At 43.1% G+C, this 17,891-nt stretch overlaps 1 protein-coding gene across 1 annotated transcript in view; it reads right to left on the minus strand.

The window, feature by feature from the left end:
- The window catches only part of kansl1b (KAT8 regulatory NSL complex subunit 1b), a 113,570-nt gene that overhangs the window by 66,168 nt on the left and 29,511 nt on the right, over window positions 1–17,891 (minus strand). The window contains exon 2 of the mRNA XM_063016118.1: window positions 12,611–13,850. Within this exon, the coding sequence (XP_062872188.1) occupies window positions 12,611–13,782 (1,172 nt within the window). The 5' untranslated portion in view covers window positions 13,783–13,850. The remainder of the gene's footprint in view (window positions 1–12,610; window positions 13,851–17,891) is intronic.

The following is a 17,891-nucleotide window of genomic DNA, read 5'->3' on the forward strand; positions in this document are numbered from 1 at the left end:
AACAAACCCATAAGCCATACTCATAAAACCATTAGTCATTTTAACAAACCCATAAGCCATACTCATAAAACCATTAGTCATTTTAACAAACCCATAAGCCATACTCATAAAACCATTAGTCATTTTAACAAAACCATTAGTAATTTTAACAAACCCATAAGCCATACTCATAAAACCATTAGTCATTTTAACAAAACCATTAGTCATTTTAACAAACCCATAAGCCATACTCATAAAACCATTAGTCATTTTAACAAAACCATTAGTCATTTTAACAAACCCATAAGCCATACTCATAAAACCATTAGTCATTTTAACAAAACCATTAGTCATTTTAACAAAACCATAAGCCATACTCATAAAACCATTAGTCATTTTAACAAAACCATTAGTCATTTTAACAAAACCATAAGCCATACTCATAAAACCATTAGTCATTTTTACAACGCCATTAGCCGTTTTCACAAAAGAATTAACATTTTTTTAAAACAAGCTATTTTCACAAAACCATTAGCCATATTCATAAAACCAGTAGCCACAGTCATAAAACCATTAGCCATTTTCACAAAAAAAAATACAATAGCCATTTTCACAAAAAAAAATACAATAGCCATTTTAACAAAACCATTAGCCGTTTCATAAAACCATGAATCATTTTCATAAACCATTTTATACAATCATAAAAACATTTAAAAAATTGTGTCATAATCATGTATTCTAGCTGGGGTCTCTGAGACCTTAAACAGAAGTGTATCAATCAGTTTCCATTACATTAAAAAAACTCATGAAGTATCAAGCTGAAAAAACATTTTCAATATCGGGATATTTTGTGGACTGTGTAAGCAGCTCTGGGGTCTCAGAACATAAAGGTTAAAGCAAAATGTCAGAACGATAAGTAAGTGATTCACTCCTAAATGATTCAAAATGACTAACAGCACTGGAGCAGATCCTGTCACGTCACCACATCCTGCCTGCAGGTCCAGGAACTACAAAATCTTGAAAAGTGAATCTTTAAAATCATCGCCAAGACACACAGCAGCATTACACACACGTTACACATGCAGATAATAAATAAACAAACTGCAAACCAGATCAGCACGAGATAAAACCTTAACCAACCAGGTGAGTGACCTCATGAGTGTCCTCCTACCCTACAATGACTGAGGAGTATAGAATGCCTTTATTCATCTATATACACAGGGTCAGCTATTGTACGGCACCCCTGGAGCAGAGAGGGTGAAGGGTCCCGCTCAAGGGCCCAAAAGTGACTGCATGACAAAACCGGGATTCAAACTCTCAACCTTTTGATAAATAGTCCAATAGGCTACCACTGTCCCTAGTATACACTAATGAGCCAAAGCATTAGCACCACCAAGCTGATATGCTGTCAAAATCAGAGACTGGAACGGGTCCTATGGTATCTGATAGTACCACACGTAAAAACATTTTTGTTATTATTTTCTCCCCTTTTTCTCCAGACTTTAGTCATATCCAATTAGCCAATTGCATTATGCTTCCTCTCTACTGATGCTGATCTTCACCCTGGTTGAGGAGACCCGAGACCTGTGTGCAGTAGCCGACTGCATCTTTTCACCTGAACGAGGCGAGTTCATATGCGGATCAGCTTTCTGTACGGACAGCCACCCTGATTAACGCATTATTCCTCGCCCTGTGCAGACGCCATCAATCAACCAGCAGAGGTCGTAATTGCATCATTTGAGGTCCCGTCCGGCTCCCACCCTGTATGAACAACAGCCAACTGTTGTTCAAGTAGGCGCCCAGCCTTTATCCAAAGTGACTTACAGTACCGTGAGAGTACACTGTCTGATCAATCAAGGGTTGCCTTGCTGAAGGAGCCAACAGTAATAAACTGGCAGTGATGGGGCTTAAACCAGCGACCTTTTGATTACTAGGTCCAGCACCTTAACCCCTAGGCTACAACTACAATAAAGCAGATGTTCATTATTGCATAAAATATGTCCAGCCGGTTCAGACAGGAATCAGACGGCAGAGACATGATCACATCACTGTGTACTCTGTACAAACACATGCTGGTTAATGATGAGGTGCTGCGTGAGGTTGCTTTAGGGCGGTGGGATGAGGTACTGGGAGCAGAGATGCTACTCATGCACCGTGCTGTTCTTAGAAACAAAGACATTCAGCTGGAGGAAAGGAGGAGTTAATCATTAATAAGTGGTTTAACACGCTCTGTGCAAAACACACTTAATCGATCCGTTCGGTCAGCAAGAAACATGGCTGTGTCCCAAATAATACTGAAGGGCTATTGTAGCACTACAGAACATTTAGCCTATTAGGTGGTTTATATTTACACCACTTGGCAGATGCTTTTATCCAAAGCGACTTGGACAATGTCTAAGATACTGGCCTAGTAATCTGAAGGTGGCTGGTTCAAGCCCCACCACCTCTGACATTAGCCCTCAACTGCTTGTATTGCATCAGTTGCAAGTGTAAGTCACTTTATATAAAAGGGTCTGGTAAATGTAAGTAGCCTTAACAGACCCTAGACAGTGGTAGCCTAGTGGGTAGAGGTTTGGCCTATCAAATGAAAGGTTGAGAGTTCGAATCCCAGGTCAGCTCAGCCACAGTTGGGGCCTTGGGCAAGGCCCTTAACCCTCTCTGCTCCAGGGGCGCGGTACATCGGCTGACCCTGCGCCCTGACCCCAGCTTCCAAACAAGCTGGGATATGTGGGAAAATAATTTCATTGTACTGTACACCAGTATATGCATATATGACAAATAAAGGCATTCTACTATGTTATACTAAACACATTTGTCACAACGTAACTTGGTTTCCCTATAAAATGTGATTTAGTGGTTAGCGGTAGTTATCGATTAATAAATACATACTTGCTAGTTGCACCCTGACAACACCTTGAATGGGTCTTTCCTCTTTGGCTTGCAGAAGTCCCTGCATCTTTTTACAATATTATGTACTAGAGATGCATGAGTACTGATACTAGTATCGGGTATTTGCCCGATACCGCGCTCATTAACTCGTACTCGTACTCGCAAACGAGGCTCCGATACTAAACATCCGATACCTTGTGCCTAGTGCACGTTGCTGCGTTAATGCAGGAGTTTTCAACCTGTGGGGCGCGAGTACTTGTCTGGGGGGGCGCGAGTGCCTGACCGGGGGGCGTGACATTACGAGATTTTTTTAATGTTTTTAATTTTTAATGTTATTTAGTTCCGTTTGACAAAAAAAACAACCTTCAAAATAGAGCTAACAGCGAAGATAACCGGTTACAAAAGCAGCGACCGCTGTTATAGGACGTGTTTGTGTTCAATACTCTGTTCACAGTGTCGATACAAGTGATTCAGGAGTCGACTCATTTTAAGCACAGCGTAAGCTTCTTTTCTCAGTCATCTCTCCGTGTTTACTGTTATAATGAATGATGCGGTTGTAAATAAATACCAACTACTATAGAACATTTTGTGTGACTCGCTTACCTGATAAAGCTCAGGCTTAATTATACTGGTTATTACCACAGAGCGGGAGCCGACTCAGAGTCGTTTACGATTTACCGAGGTGAACCACGAATGTATGTGCTGATAGAATCGGCTCAGATGGGATCAGACTGTATTATCTTTTTAAAGTAAATATTTCAATCTGCAGAATCGCATCGCATGTATGATGTGCACAACGTTAAATACGTGCGTTTATTAATGAACGTTTACGTTAGCTTGTCAGAAGCTTTCTCAATGATGTCTGTGCGGTGTTTTTTTTTTTTTTTTACAATAAGTGATGGCAACCCAAGCAACTGTTCCACTGCACTATTTTACACTAAAAACTACACTATTCCATAATGCTCCAGATTGCATCATTCTAAATACAGTGTATCACAAAAGTGAGTACACCCCTCACATTTCTGCAGATATTTAAGTATATCTTTTCATGGGACAACACTGACAAAATGACACTTTGACACAATGAAAAGTAGTCTGTGTGCAGCTTATATAACAGTGTAAATTTATTCTTCCCTCAAAATAACTCAATATACAGCCATTAATGTCTAAACCACCGGCAACAAAAGTGAGTACACCCCTTAGTGAAAGTTCCTGAAGTGTCAATATTTTGTGTGGCCACCATTATTTCCCAGAACTGCCTTAACTCTCCTGGGCATGGAGTTTACCAGAGCTTCACAGGTTGCCACTGGAATGCTTTCCCACTCCTCCATGACGACATCACGGAGCTGGCGGATATTCGAGACTTTGCGCTCCTCCACCTTCCGCTTGAGGATGCCCCAAAGATGTTCTCTTGGGTTTAGGTCTGGAGACATGCTTGGCCAGTCCATCACCTTTACCCTCAGCCTCTTCAATAAAGCAGTGGTCGTCTTAGAGGTGTGTTTGGGGTCATTATCATGCTGGAACACTGCCCTGCGACCCAGTTTCCGGAGGGAGGGGATCATGCTCTGCTTCAGTATTTCACAGTACATATTGGAGTTCATGTGTCCCTCAATGAAATGTAACTCCCCAACACCTGCTGCACTCATGCAGCCCCAGACCATGGCATTCCCACAACCATGCTTGACTGTAGGCATGACACACTTATCTTTGTACTCCTCACCTGATTGCCGCCACACATGCTTGAGACCATCTGAACCAAACAAATTAATCTTGGTCTCATCAGACCATAGGACATGGTTCCAGTAATCCATGTCCTTTGTTGACATGTCTTCAGCAAACTGTTTGCGGGCTTTCTTGTGTAGAGACTTCAGAAGAGGCTTCCTTCTGGGGTGACAGCCATGCAGACCAATTTGATGTAGTGTGCGGCGTATGGTCTGAGCACTGACAGGCTGACCCCCCACCTTTTCAATCTCTGCAGCAATGCTGAAAGCACTCCTGCGCCTAGCTTTCAAAGACAGCAGTTGGATGTGACGCTGAGCACGTGCACTCAGCTTCTTTGGACGACCAACGCGAGGTCTGTTCTGAGTGGACCCTGCTCTTTTAAAACGCTGGATGATCTTGGCCACTGTGCTGCAGCTCAGTTTCAGGGTGTTGGCAATCTTCTTGTAGCCTTGGCCATCTTCATGTAGCGCAACAATTCGTCTTTTAAGATCCTCAGAGAGTTCTTTGTCATGAGGTGCCATGTTGGAACTTTCAGTAACCAGTATGAGAGAGTGTGAGAGCTGTACTACTAAATTGAACACACCTGCTCCCTATGCACACCCGAGACCTAGTAACACTAACAAATCACATGACATTTTGGAGGGAAAATGACAAGCAGTGCTCAATTTGGACATTTAGGGGTGTAGTCTCTTAGGGGTGTACTCACTTTTGTTGCCGGTGGTTTAGACATTAATGGCTGTATATTGAGTTATTTTGAGGGAAGAATAAATTTACACTGTTATATAAGCTGCACACAGAGTACTTTTCATTGTGTCAAAGTGTCATTTTGTCAGTGTTGTCCCATGAAAAGATATACTTAAATATCTGCAGAAATGTGAGGGGTGTACTCACTTTTGTGATACACTGTAGGTATCGGCGAGTACAAAAATACATGTACTTGTACTCGTACTCGGTTGGGAAAAAATGGTATCGATGCATCCCTATTATGTACAGTAGACGGCGAAAGACCTGAATTATTTGCGATGTTGTATTGGGAATGTTTTAACTAATTGATAATTCTGTTATAAAGTTTGGCACAATGTGATGAGCCACAACTCAGCTTTGATTGCAACGTCTGAATGTTTGGATGATCCTACTTTAATACCCAATTATGATAACTTGTTTATTCTATAAAAATTTTCACTCTGCCTCTGTCCCAATTTTTTGGAGTGTGTTGCAGGCATTTTATAGAAAATACAATCAAGTTGGTAATTTTTGTCTTCTTTTGTCAGTTAAATAAAGGCTTAGGTAAATTAATAAATTGTTATTATAATTTCATAGCATTTATATAAAACGTCCCAACTTTTTTTGAAAAACAGGGTTTTTAGTTGGAGAAGTGATAAGGAAGAAGGTAATTCAGGGGTGTAGCCAAACAAAAAAAAAAAAAAAGGAAAACTAAACAGCAAACATTCAATGCACTGGTATATACCTACAATTAATGACCATCAAGATTAATCCTGGTGTAATGTGGCACTAGTGTTGGAACACAACTTCAGAACTGGGTTCTAAAAAAAAAACAACTGGTAATAACAACTGTCAATTGTTTTACTGGCTATTAAATATATTGAATTCACCGGAGCTGGGATTTCGAACACATCGTTTCGAATATCATCTCTGCCGTCCGGCAGGCTGGGCGACTACATAAACAATGGTTGGCTGTTGTTCACAGGGTGGGAAAAGCCGGACCAGGGCTCCTCATAACCGATGCAATTACGACCTCTGCTGGCTGACTGATGGCGCCTGCACAGAGTCGAGGAATAATGCGTCGATCAGGGTGCGGTTCTCCGTACACAAAGCTGATCCGCATGTGAACTCGGCTTGCGCGGGTGAAAAGATGCAGTCGGCTACTGAACACGTGTCGGAGGGGGCGTGTGTCAGTTGCGGCACTCCTCAGTCAGCAGTGGAGGGTTGTACTGGTAGAGAAGATGCATAATGCAATTAGGGTAATTGGATGCTACTAGAGTAGGGAGAAAACTGGGGTAAAAATTGCAAATAAATATATATACTGAATCTAAAGAATAAATAAGCAAGAGAGTCTGCCATGTTTTCTTGTGTACACAGTAACAACTGTGGTGAAGTGAAGGGCTTTTGGGGGGGGGTGTCCACAACGTGACTAGAATGAAGATGTTGTCCTGATATTTTGACCTTGTTTGCTATAGTAAAAACAACAGCATTTTAAGCACTGCACACTTAAAAAGATTGAAAGCTACTGGGCTCGGCTCTGTGGTCAGCAGACGGTTCAGAATCCCTGATTACACCATATCTGCTCCTAATGCGGTGGACTTGGGGCACATTTAGGTCTGTACATCTGTGCTGGATCTAGTTCTGTTCAGAGATTTTAATAACAGATATATACACTGTCAAAGATCTTTATCTTAGTGAGCTGCAATAACTCTACACAGTTCTAAATTATTCTGAGGGTGAGGGGGGAGGGGGTTTCCCTGGCTGATGAAACATCTTCAGCTCTTACAACAGACAGGGTTTCAAAAATGACCATTCAGAATGACTAATCAGATTTAGGGGAGTCTTGCACTCACATTACATCAGGAATGCAACCAACAGCCCATACAGAAAGTGAAACCTGTGTATAAATAAAGACAGCACATACATCCGGACTATTTTCTTTGGTAGTAACATTCCCTCACCCCAACATACATACATACATACACCAATCAGCCATAACGTTAAAACCACCTCCTGGTTTCTACACTCACTGTCCATTTCATCAGCTCTACTTGCCACATAGAAGCACTTTGAAGTTCTACAATTACTGACTGTAGTCCATCTGTTTCTCTGCATGCTTTTCTAACCTGCTTTCACCCTCTTCTTCAATTGTCAGGACCCCCACAGAACCACTACAGAGCAGGTATTATTTAGGTGGTGGATCATTCTCAGCACTGCAGTGACACTGACATGGTGGTGTTGTGTTTGTGTGTGTTGTGCTGGTATGAGTGGATCAGACACAGCGGCGCTGCTGGAGTTTTTAAATACCGTGTCCACTCACTGTCCACTCCTACCTAGTTGGTCCACCTTGTAGATGTAAAGTCAGAGACGATCGCTCATCTATTGCTGCTGTTTGAGTCGGTCATCTTCTAGACCTTCATCAGTGGTCACAGGACGCTGCCCACGGGGCGCTGTTGGCTGGATGTTTTTGGTTGGTGGACTATTCTCAGGCCAGCAGTGACAGTGAGGTGTTTAAAAACTCCAGCAGCGCTGCTGTGTCTGATCCACTCATACCAGCACAACACACACTAACACACCACCACCATGTCAGTGTCACTGCAGTGCTGAGAATCACCCACCACCCAAATAATACCTGCTCTGTGTACAGATGGACTACAGTCAGTAATTGTAGAACTACAAAGTGCTTCTATATGGTAAGTGGAGCTGATAAAATGGACAGTGAGTGTAGAAACAAGGAGGTGGTCATAATGTTATGTCTGATCTGTGTACACACACATTGTATGGCCAACATTATTTGGACGCCTGACCATAAGCTTGCTGTACATTCCATCTCAAAAACAAATGGTATTAAAACAGACTGTCCTCTGTGTGACCTTTCCAGCTATAATAACAGCCTGAGAAGGTTTCTCACAAGACAATGTCTGTGAGAATTTGTGCCCATTCAGTAGGACAAAAGAGCATTGATGCTGGACATGGTATGCTTGGCCAGGTAGGTCCACTGAGATTCAAACTCTAAAGGGCAAAAGCAAGCAACCCACATTTGGCCATGATTTTTACCACCACCCAGGCAACACAAACAATGCATCAAAACAAAATACACAGACCATAACATTATGACCACCTTCCTAATATTGTGTTGGTCCCCCTTTTGCTGCCAAAACAGCCCTGCAACTGTGATGCACTGTGTATTCTGACACCTTTCTATCAGAACCAGCATTAACTTCTTCAGCAGTTTGAGCTACAGTAGCTCATCTGGCCAGCCCTCAGTGAGCCTTGGCCGCACATGACCCTGTCACTGGTTTACCACTGTTCCTTCCTTGGACCACTTTTGATAGATGCTGACCACTGCAGACCGGGAACACTCCACAAGAGCTGTAGTTTTGGAGATGCTCTGACCCAGACGACCAGCCATCACAACTTGGCTCTTGTCAAACTCGCTCAAATCCTCACGCTCGTCCATTTTTCCTGCTTCTAACACATCAACTTTGAGGATAAAATGTTCACTTGCTGCCTAATATATCCCACCCACTAACAGGTACCGTGATGAAGAGATAATCAGTATAATTTACTTCACCTGTCAGTGGTCATAATGCTATGCCTGGTCGGTGTATACTTAATTAATAACATGATTCCTCCACAATCTGATCCCACCGTGGTTTACAAGATGTAACGTAAAGCCTCCACAAGGGGGCATTAGAGTAATTATTATTAATTGCTAATTATTAATTAAGTAATTAGAGAAAGTATTATTTCACTTCATTTCACTTTAAATGTGCAACTTGTAATTTAATTTGAATAGGACATGTGCAATAGCTTCGGTTCTGTTTTGTTTAAGTACTGTTTTATATGTTTATATTTATATATTTATATTTGTATATAGTACTTTTATTGTTTGCTGTTTTTCTTGCACCGAGGGGGGGGTAGGAAAGAGACACAGGAAAGAGACAACTGTTCCATGTACTTTTGTAATAATGTACTTAAACAATGAACCAGCCCTATAGTACTGAGTCTAAAACAACAGAGCATAAACAACATTACAGATCTTTAAGCCCTAATAAATACTCTTGCTGGTTGTATTTTTTAACTGATTTATTCATCGTTTCCCTTTTTTATCCTAAATCTAGACGTGTTCAGTTTCTCCTGATTGTAACGTTTGTCCTCACAGATGCAGCCACGCACTTGCACCTGCAATCAACCCAACAGAGGCCATAAATGCGGCAGTAATGAGGAACCCCTGCTGGACCATCGACCATCTATCCTACAGACACGCTGCAATGTAAGATTCCAGCTCGGACCTTAGCAGTGGTGGGCTAGAACATTAGACTGCTGCACCGCCTTAGAGCTCTTTTATTTTATTCTCCCCACACACAGACTGCGTGTTCCTGGGCACTGGTAGCTCAACGGTTCAGAACCTGTGGTGGCAAGGTCGATGCTTTAGGTCCTGCCATACCTACATTGTCACTGTCTGGCTCTTAACACTTAATTACTGGCACAACTGGGTCACATATGTTAAATGCCTACATGTAAATATACGTTTCAGTCATTTGGTCATAGAAAAAGAGCAGCTGCAGAAACCACTGAAATTCCAGGCGTGTCAGGAAAAAAAGCATTCACTGCAACAGTGAGGGTGCATTCACATGAGAAGAGGCAAAACCGCTCGTGCTAGCTGTGCTGTTGTTTCCTATGGAGTGTGACGTGCTGCTTAGTTAACCGCAACACTTTTGCCGTGTTGGTTCACGATCTTTGCCGCTGACCTTTTCAAAGTGCCTCCAATGAGACGAACTGTTTGATATGACGGTTTGTTTATTTGTTTTTTTTAACGCCTTGTTTACTCTGAGTTATTTCAAGGCAGGACCGGTTATTTGGGGCAGGAATTTATTGCGTATAAAAAAAGTCCTCAAGTTTGTATTTGTAAGAAAGTTTATGATCATGTTTGCATTGTTTCTGGTAAAGATATTGCTTATAGAGTCAGTTGTTTTCAGTCTCTCTCTCTCTGTTATATTTAACACATTCTATGAAAATGTGTTTTATAGTAATAATGTGATATGATGGTAAAAGAAACTCCATATGAACAACGCTTAATGTGAACAAAACTAGTATTTAGTTTTCCTGTGTTGTTATTTTGGTACAGTTGTACCTTGTAACTCGACGTTCCCTAAACTCAAAATCTTTGAAGCTCAATGCCCTTCGTTGAGAAATTAGTACCCTAAAACTCGATGTGTGTGCGACTGCTGCTGTGTTCAGCGCTTGGCTTGAGCGGTGCTGTAAAACATCATCAAAGTGCGAATATGAGACGAATCTGCATTTGTGTTGAATAGCCATCAAATTCACTCTGAACACTCCACGTGTATCTGTGTTTATCTGGATTTTCCTCCTGTTTCACTTTTAAACTTGTGTTACAGCTCAGGGTTCTGAGAAATTGTAAGAATCAGCTTCTCCGAGAGTCTTAAATGCTTTTTATAAAAAAAAAAAAAAAAAAAGCTTAACGTGGTTTAATGTAATAAAAGAATGACACAGGAACACTAAACCTCTCTTAATTATTACTGCTCATAAGTTCTCTCCACTAATGAAATTCCTCGCTCGTTGTTTTAGTACAATAAGCCACGTTAAGTTTTGTGCACTGTCTCACGTGAATGCACCGGTACTGAACGGAATATGGTATTCCAAGATCAAGCATCTCCACAGTTAAGAATAAGGAAACAATAAAGAAGTAAACGTTAGAGATGTGCCGATCGGGGTTTTTGGCACCGATTCCGATCTGCGATCTCCTTTCAGGGACATCGGCCGATAGCCGATTGCGATCGGAGGGAGGGGGGGTTGGGGGGGGTTTAGCAGTAAATAAAATAAATAAACTTAAAAAGAGCCTCACAGTGAAGATAAACCGGAGCAGCGCGTGTGTGTGTGTGTGTTTGTGTGTGTGCGTGCCTTTAGAAGAGACGCTTTGTTCACAGTATCGCTATAAGTGATTCATTGATTCATGAGTCGATTCATTTTTCGCCAAGCGTAAGTTTCTCTTCTCAGTTATCTCTCCGTGTTTACTGTTATTAATTAAATGTCGTGGTTTTAAATAAACACCAGCTACTACAGAACATTCTGTGTGACTCTCTTACATTAAAAAGCTTCATTAAAAAGCTTAATTAAACTGCTATTACCACAGATCTGTAACCGACCGTCAGACTCGTTCCGTCTAAGGAGCTAAAAGTTCAGCAGATTATCCTGAACTAACGAATTTGGTAATGAATAAACTTTTGCCTCTGATTGGCTCTGTAACGTTTTCTGTTCTCATCTACATCACAAGTAAGAACCGCTTACGATTTACCAAAGTGAACCAGGAGTTTATATAACGTGCTGATAGAATCGACTCAGATGTGACCGGGTTGAATTATCTTTTTAAAGTAAATATTACAATCAGCAAAATTACATCGTATGTATGATGCACAACGTTAATGATGTTATTTTAGGTCGTGAAGAGCTTTCACTGTGGTTTCTGTACGATGGTTGATGAATGGTGATGTGATGGTTGGCGTCTGGATCAATCCACTGAGCTGTTAACTTAACATGATCTTTATATATCACACGATCGGATCGGCTACTTTTAGGAAATATCGCCGATCGCCGATAGCATATTTTGATTAAAAATCGGCCGATACCGATTCATAGCCGATCGATCGTCCCATCTCTAGTAAACGTAAAGAGCAGGTTTTAATTGTATTTCAGTGTTTATTATTTTATATTTGTATTATTTTCAGAGTATAAGTGTCAAAAACAACCCTATTATTTTATATTAACCTTAAATATATGCAGTTCCACAAGACCATGAAACGCATTAACAGGTTTCCCACACATCCTTATGGGAAAAAATCTACTGAAATCTATTGACGTCAAGTTTCAAGGTGCCACTGTACGAAAAACCACGTTAAGCTTTTTATTTTATGATAAGTGTTTTAGACTCTAAAAAGCTGATTCTCACAATTTCTTAGAACCTCGAGCTGTAACACAAGTTTAAAAGTGAAACATTGAGGTAAATCCAGAAACACAGATACATGTGGAGCTTTCAGAGTGAATCTGAGGGTTATTCCACGCAAATGCAGATTCGTCTAATATTCGCACTTTGATGGTGTTTTACCACACCGCTCAAGCCAAGCGCTGAACAAAAGCAGTAGTTTGCACAGAGCCTTCCAAAATGCTTCTCATGTGAATGCACCCTAATGCTTCAGCCTACAAAAGTAAACATCCACAAGTCACATTCGTTCACAGTTATTCTGCATCATCCCCGATTATAAAGAGCACTACTCACAGAGGGAAGTGGCGCTGCTCCACGTCGGCCCTGGCGAGTTCGTCCTCCTCCACGTCCGTCTCTCCCCCCGAGCTGCTCTCGGTGGCATCCGAATCGAAGGCGCTTTCCGCCGCCTTGAGGTTCGTGCTGCCGCTTATCGAGAGCTGCTCCAGCTGAGCCGGTACCGAGCCGCCCTTCAGGAAGCGGCTCGCTTCGGCTCTCTCCCGAGAGACCCGGCTGTCTCGCGAGGGTTCCAGCGCGCCCTGGAGTAATCCGCCCAGCTGGTGCTGCACGTGTCGCTCCACCTGCTTGGCCTGCACCACCTGGAGTCGCTTCCGCAGGCGGCGTAGACGCCCCTCGATCTCGAACTGCCGGCTCTCGACTTGATGCGTCCGATCCAGCAGGTTACCTCCCGGGCTTCCTAGCTGAAGCGCGGAAGGCGAAGGGACCGAAATCTCCGCGCTGACAGACGGCAAGCTGTGCGCGACGTCGGAGATGTGCTGTTGAGAATCTGTAGGTGCTGCAAATGAGGGTTGAAAAAGTGCAGGGGATTCTGGGATTTCTTGGTTATTGGGACAGTCCCGAGAGACGTCTCTAGTGCACTGGTGCTCCTCTGTGGCACCTCGAAGGGGCCCGTTTCCTGTTACTCTCCCAGCGGTGTAAGGAAGTGATTCCTGTCCGTGTTTGCCCCCGTTTAAGGTCACGCCATTGCTGTCTTTACTTGATTTAGTCAATTTCCTAGCCATGCCGTTTACATTAACATGGGCACCCTGTTGCCCACACGGCCCGGTCCCGTTTCCATTCCCAGCACTCATGATGCTCTTTAATTGTTCCTCTGACAGCTCCAAGGTTTGATGCTTGCGTGGTAAGAAGCTGGGCAAGATCCCAAGGACGTTCTGCAACTTCAGCGACTCATCCGAGCACCGGTACGACGTCACAAACTGCTGGATTTTGCCCAGGTCCCGCCCCGATTCCTCCTGTTTGAGGGTGCCGGCCTTGCAGGACAGGCGGGCCTCGTCTTCGGACGTGGATTTGCGCTTGACCGCGCCGTTAGTGGAGACGAGGAGGCGGCCGTTGGTGCCGTTGCCCTCCACAGCGCTGGCGTTGAGGGCGGAGGAGGACGGAGCCAGTTTGAAGCGGATTCGGTGAGTGTCGGCCGGCGCGTCGGTCAGCGCGGGCGCCATCGCAGCCATTCAGCGCCGCGAGGGGGCCGAGACCAGAGCCACGCCTCCCACCTGCCGTCACGCCACAGGACGACCTGCTGTAAGAGGAAATAACAGAGAAAAATATATATATATATTATGTTTTTGTTTGTTTATTAGGATTTTAACGTCATGTTTTACACTTTGGTTACATTCATGACAGGAACGGTAATTACTCATTACACAAGGTTCATCAGTTCACAAGTTTATATAAAACACAGTCATGGACCATTTAGTGTCTCCAGTTCACCTCACTTGCACGTCTTTGGACTGTGTGAGGAAACCGGAGCACCTGGAGTAAACCCACGCAGACACGGGGAGAACATGCAAACTCCACACAGAAAGGACCCGGACCGCCCCACCTGGGGATCGAACCCAGGACCTTCTTGCTGTGAGGCGACAGTGCTACCCACTTAGCCACCGTGCCGCCCAATATATATTAAACAAACTGTAATTTCCCCAACAAAAAAATACATGTAGCTACTGCGTCCATATAGATATTTAAAAATTACATTATTGGACTTTTCACAAGCCTTATTTTTATGCCAGGCTGAATTATGCTGGGATATACAAGTCAGCCAACAAGGGTGTCGGCTACCAGGTGTAATCGTCGTACTGTGGGTCGTGTCCAGGAATTCTTGGCAGTCTAAAAAGATTATAAAAATATCAGATATTTTGGCACCAACAAAACCAAGTCAAATACTGGCACCACTGAGCACCAAGGGTCTGTCTGGAAACCTAGTGATCTCTCTACATAGAAGCATTTTACACCATCCTACACGCTCCCGAGAAGAAGGCGTGTCTGAATTCTTAGGTACATTAAAATGCTGCCTAATGAGGTGCCTTAATTCTGAGTGATAATCTGACTGAATAATGAGGGACCGTCTGATGCTTACACTTACTGGTGAAGGCAATCCCAGCATTCAGTGCGGCACAACCTTTCTCACAAAAAACTACAAATATGGTGGACGAATGCGGAGCAACCAACAGAGTTAGTGCTGTACAATGGCTGACTGACCCAGTGCTCTGACCACATCTGTACGTGTATCTGGATATATTACAAATAAAGGCTTCTTTCTTGTACTTTATTAGGTACACCTAACCTGATACATACATTCACTTACTGTATAAACTACAAATGCCATACAGAATAATGTTGTAGGTATACAATCACTGACTGTGGTCCACCTGCACTTTGTTTATAAATGAAATGGGACCTTGCTGACCAGCTAATGTATGGGTGGTGAACCAGTCCTAGCACTGTGCTGACACTAACATGGTAATGACATGCTAGTGTGTGTTGTTCTTGTATGGCTATTCGATTGGGGTGCTGTTCTCCTCCCAGCATTGACATTGAGAGGTTTACAAATCCCAACAACGCTGCTGCTCCTGACAAACTCACATCAGAAGTATACAAATGACCCTGTTATCGCCATGTCAGTGTTATTGCAGGGCTGGAGATGGTTCATCAGCCAAACGTCTGGTTAGTGGGGGTGACACAGGGGTCTATTTAGATTGATAAATGGGGTACCAGGGGGTAAAAGTTCATCTGAATGGTAGATGTAGCTTACCATACCAGTTTTATACATATATATATATATATATATATATATATATACAGGGGTTGGACAATGAAACTGAAACACCTGTCATTTTAGTGTGGGAGGTTTCATGGCTAAATTGGACCAGTCTGGTGGCCAATCTTCATTAATTGCACATTGCACCAGTAAGAGCAGAGTGTGAAGGTTCAATTAGCAGGGTAAGAGCACAGTTTTGCTCAAAATATTGCAATGCACACAACATTATGGGTGACATACCAGAGTTCAAAAGAGGACAAATTGTTGGTGCACGTCTTGCTGGCGCATCTGTGACCAAGACAGCAAGTCTTTGTGATGTATCAAGAGCCACGGTATCCAGGGTAATGTCAGCATACCACCAACAAGGACAAACCACATCCAACAGGATTAACTGTGGATGCAAGAGGAAGCTGTCTGAAAGGGATGTTCGGGTGCTAACCCGGATTGTATCCAAAAAACATAAAACCACGGCTGCCCAAATCACGGCAGAATTAAATGTGCACCTCAACTCTCCTGTTTCCACCAGAACTGTCCGTCGGGAGCTCCACAGGGTCGATATACACGGCCGGGCTGCTATAGCCAAACCTTTGGTCACTCGTGCCAATGCCAAACGTCGGTTTCAATGGTGCAAGGAGCGCAAATCTTGGGCTGTGGACAATGTGAAACATGTATTGTTCTCTGATGAGTCCACCTTTACTGTTTTCCCCACATCCGGGAGAGTTACGGTGTGGAGAAGCCCCAAAGAAGCGTACCACCCAGACTGTTGCATGCCCAGAGTGAAGCATGGGGGTGGATCAGTGATGGTTTGGGCTGCCATATCATGGCATTCCCTTGGCCCAATACTTGTGCTAGATGGGCGCGTCACTGCCAAGGACTACCGAACCATTCTGGAGGACCATGTGCATCCAATGGCGGTGCCGTGTATCAGGATGACAATGCACCAATACACACAGCAAGACTGGTGAAAGATTGGTTTGATGAACATGAAAGTGAAGTTGAACATCTCCCATGGCCTGCACAGTCACCAGATCTAAATATTATTGAGCCACTTTGGGGTGTTTTGGAGAAGCGAGTCAGGAAACGTTTTCCTCCACCAGCATCACGTAGTGACCTGGCCACTATCCTGCAAGAAGAATGGCTTAAAATCCCTCTGACCACTGTGCAGGACTTGTATATGTCATTTCCAAGACGAATTGACGCTGTATTGGCCACAAAAGGAGGCCCTACACCATACTAATAAATTATTGTGGTCTAAAACCAGGTGTTTCAGTTTCATTGTCCAAACCCTGTATATATATATACACACTCACAAACATGTATACATAGTTTCAGTTTAAGCTAATTACCCAGCTTATCAGTAAGGCCAATATTTAGGCTGGCCGACAGAATGGAAGCTATATTTTATTATTATTTATATATATGTATATATGTATGTATGTATGTATGTATGTATGTATAAAAAAGGGGGGTTGGGAATATATATATATATATTTTTTTTTCCCCCACTTTTTCCCCCCAATTTTTCTCCCCTAATCTAGTCATGACCAATTACCCTGATTGCATCCTCTATACTGATTCGACCCTTCACCGCTGACTGAAAACGCCTCACAACTGACATACGCCCCCTCTGGCACGTACAGTCAGTACAGACTGCATTTTTTACCTGCACGAGTCCATACACTTGACGGGCACTGTGTATGGAGGGCCACACCCCCATCAGCATTATTCCTCAGCCCTGTGCAGGCGCCATCAGTCAGCCAGCAGGGGTCGCAGTTGAACCAGTCATGAGGACCTATGAGCCGACTTTCTTACCCTCTAACCCTGAACAACAGCCAAACGTTGTTCATACAGCCACCCAGCCTAGTCGGAAAGGCAGAGCTGAAATTCGATATGATGTATTCGAAACCCCAACTCTGGTGCGCTACCATACTTTACCACTGCGCCACCTGAGCGGCCTGCTATATTTTATTTAAGGACATGGAAAATATGTATGTAAAAATTCTTTAATTAAATGAAAGTGATAACGTTTTTGGCTTAGCTGTGTAAATGTGTTGCATAAAAACTGCAGTCAATAGTCCAGCCATGATTATTAGTATGTCGGAGACGTGCAGTGACAATCAGCTGACTGCTACAATGCAAGAAAGCACACAGGTTTTAAAGGGAACAAGTTGAGTATCAAGAAGCAAAGCAACTGGCAGTGCTAAACAAAAGCTGCTACACATACAGGCTGCTAAATTATTAACTCTGTGAACGGATATAAACAGGTCAGGAAAGACGTCTGCATGGACAGTGTAGCTCATTTCAGCAGACATGAGGGTTAAAGAAGAGCAGTCACAGTGTGCATACAGCCATCAGAAAGAGCAGGCCTGGATAAAAATGAAGAGTTGTGTCAGGAAGATGTAAAACTGTGTCAAATCAGGCATGCAAGGACCTAAATACATGGGAGCTCCCCAAAAGAAAGGAATAAATAAATAAATAAGCACTACAAAATATCCATTGTTTTTTCTTTCTGTACATATTTTT

The sequence above is a fragment of the Trichomycterus rosablanca genome, chromosome 2 (assembly GCF_030014385.1).
Source record: "Trichomycterus rosablanca isolate fTriRos1 chromosome 2, fTriRos1.hap1, whole genome shotgun sequence".
Classification (NCBI taxonomy): domain Eukaryota; kingdom Metazoa; phylum Chordata; class Actinopteri; order Siluriformes; family Trichomycteridae; genus Trichomycterus; species Trichomycterus rosablanca.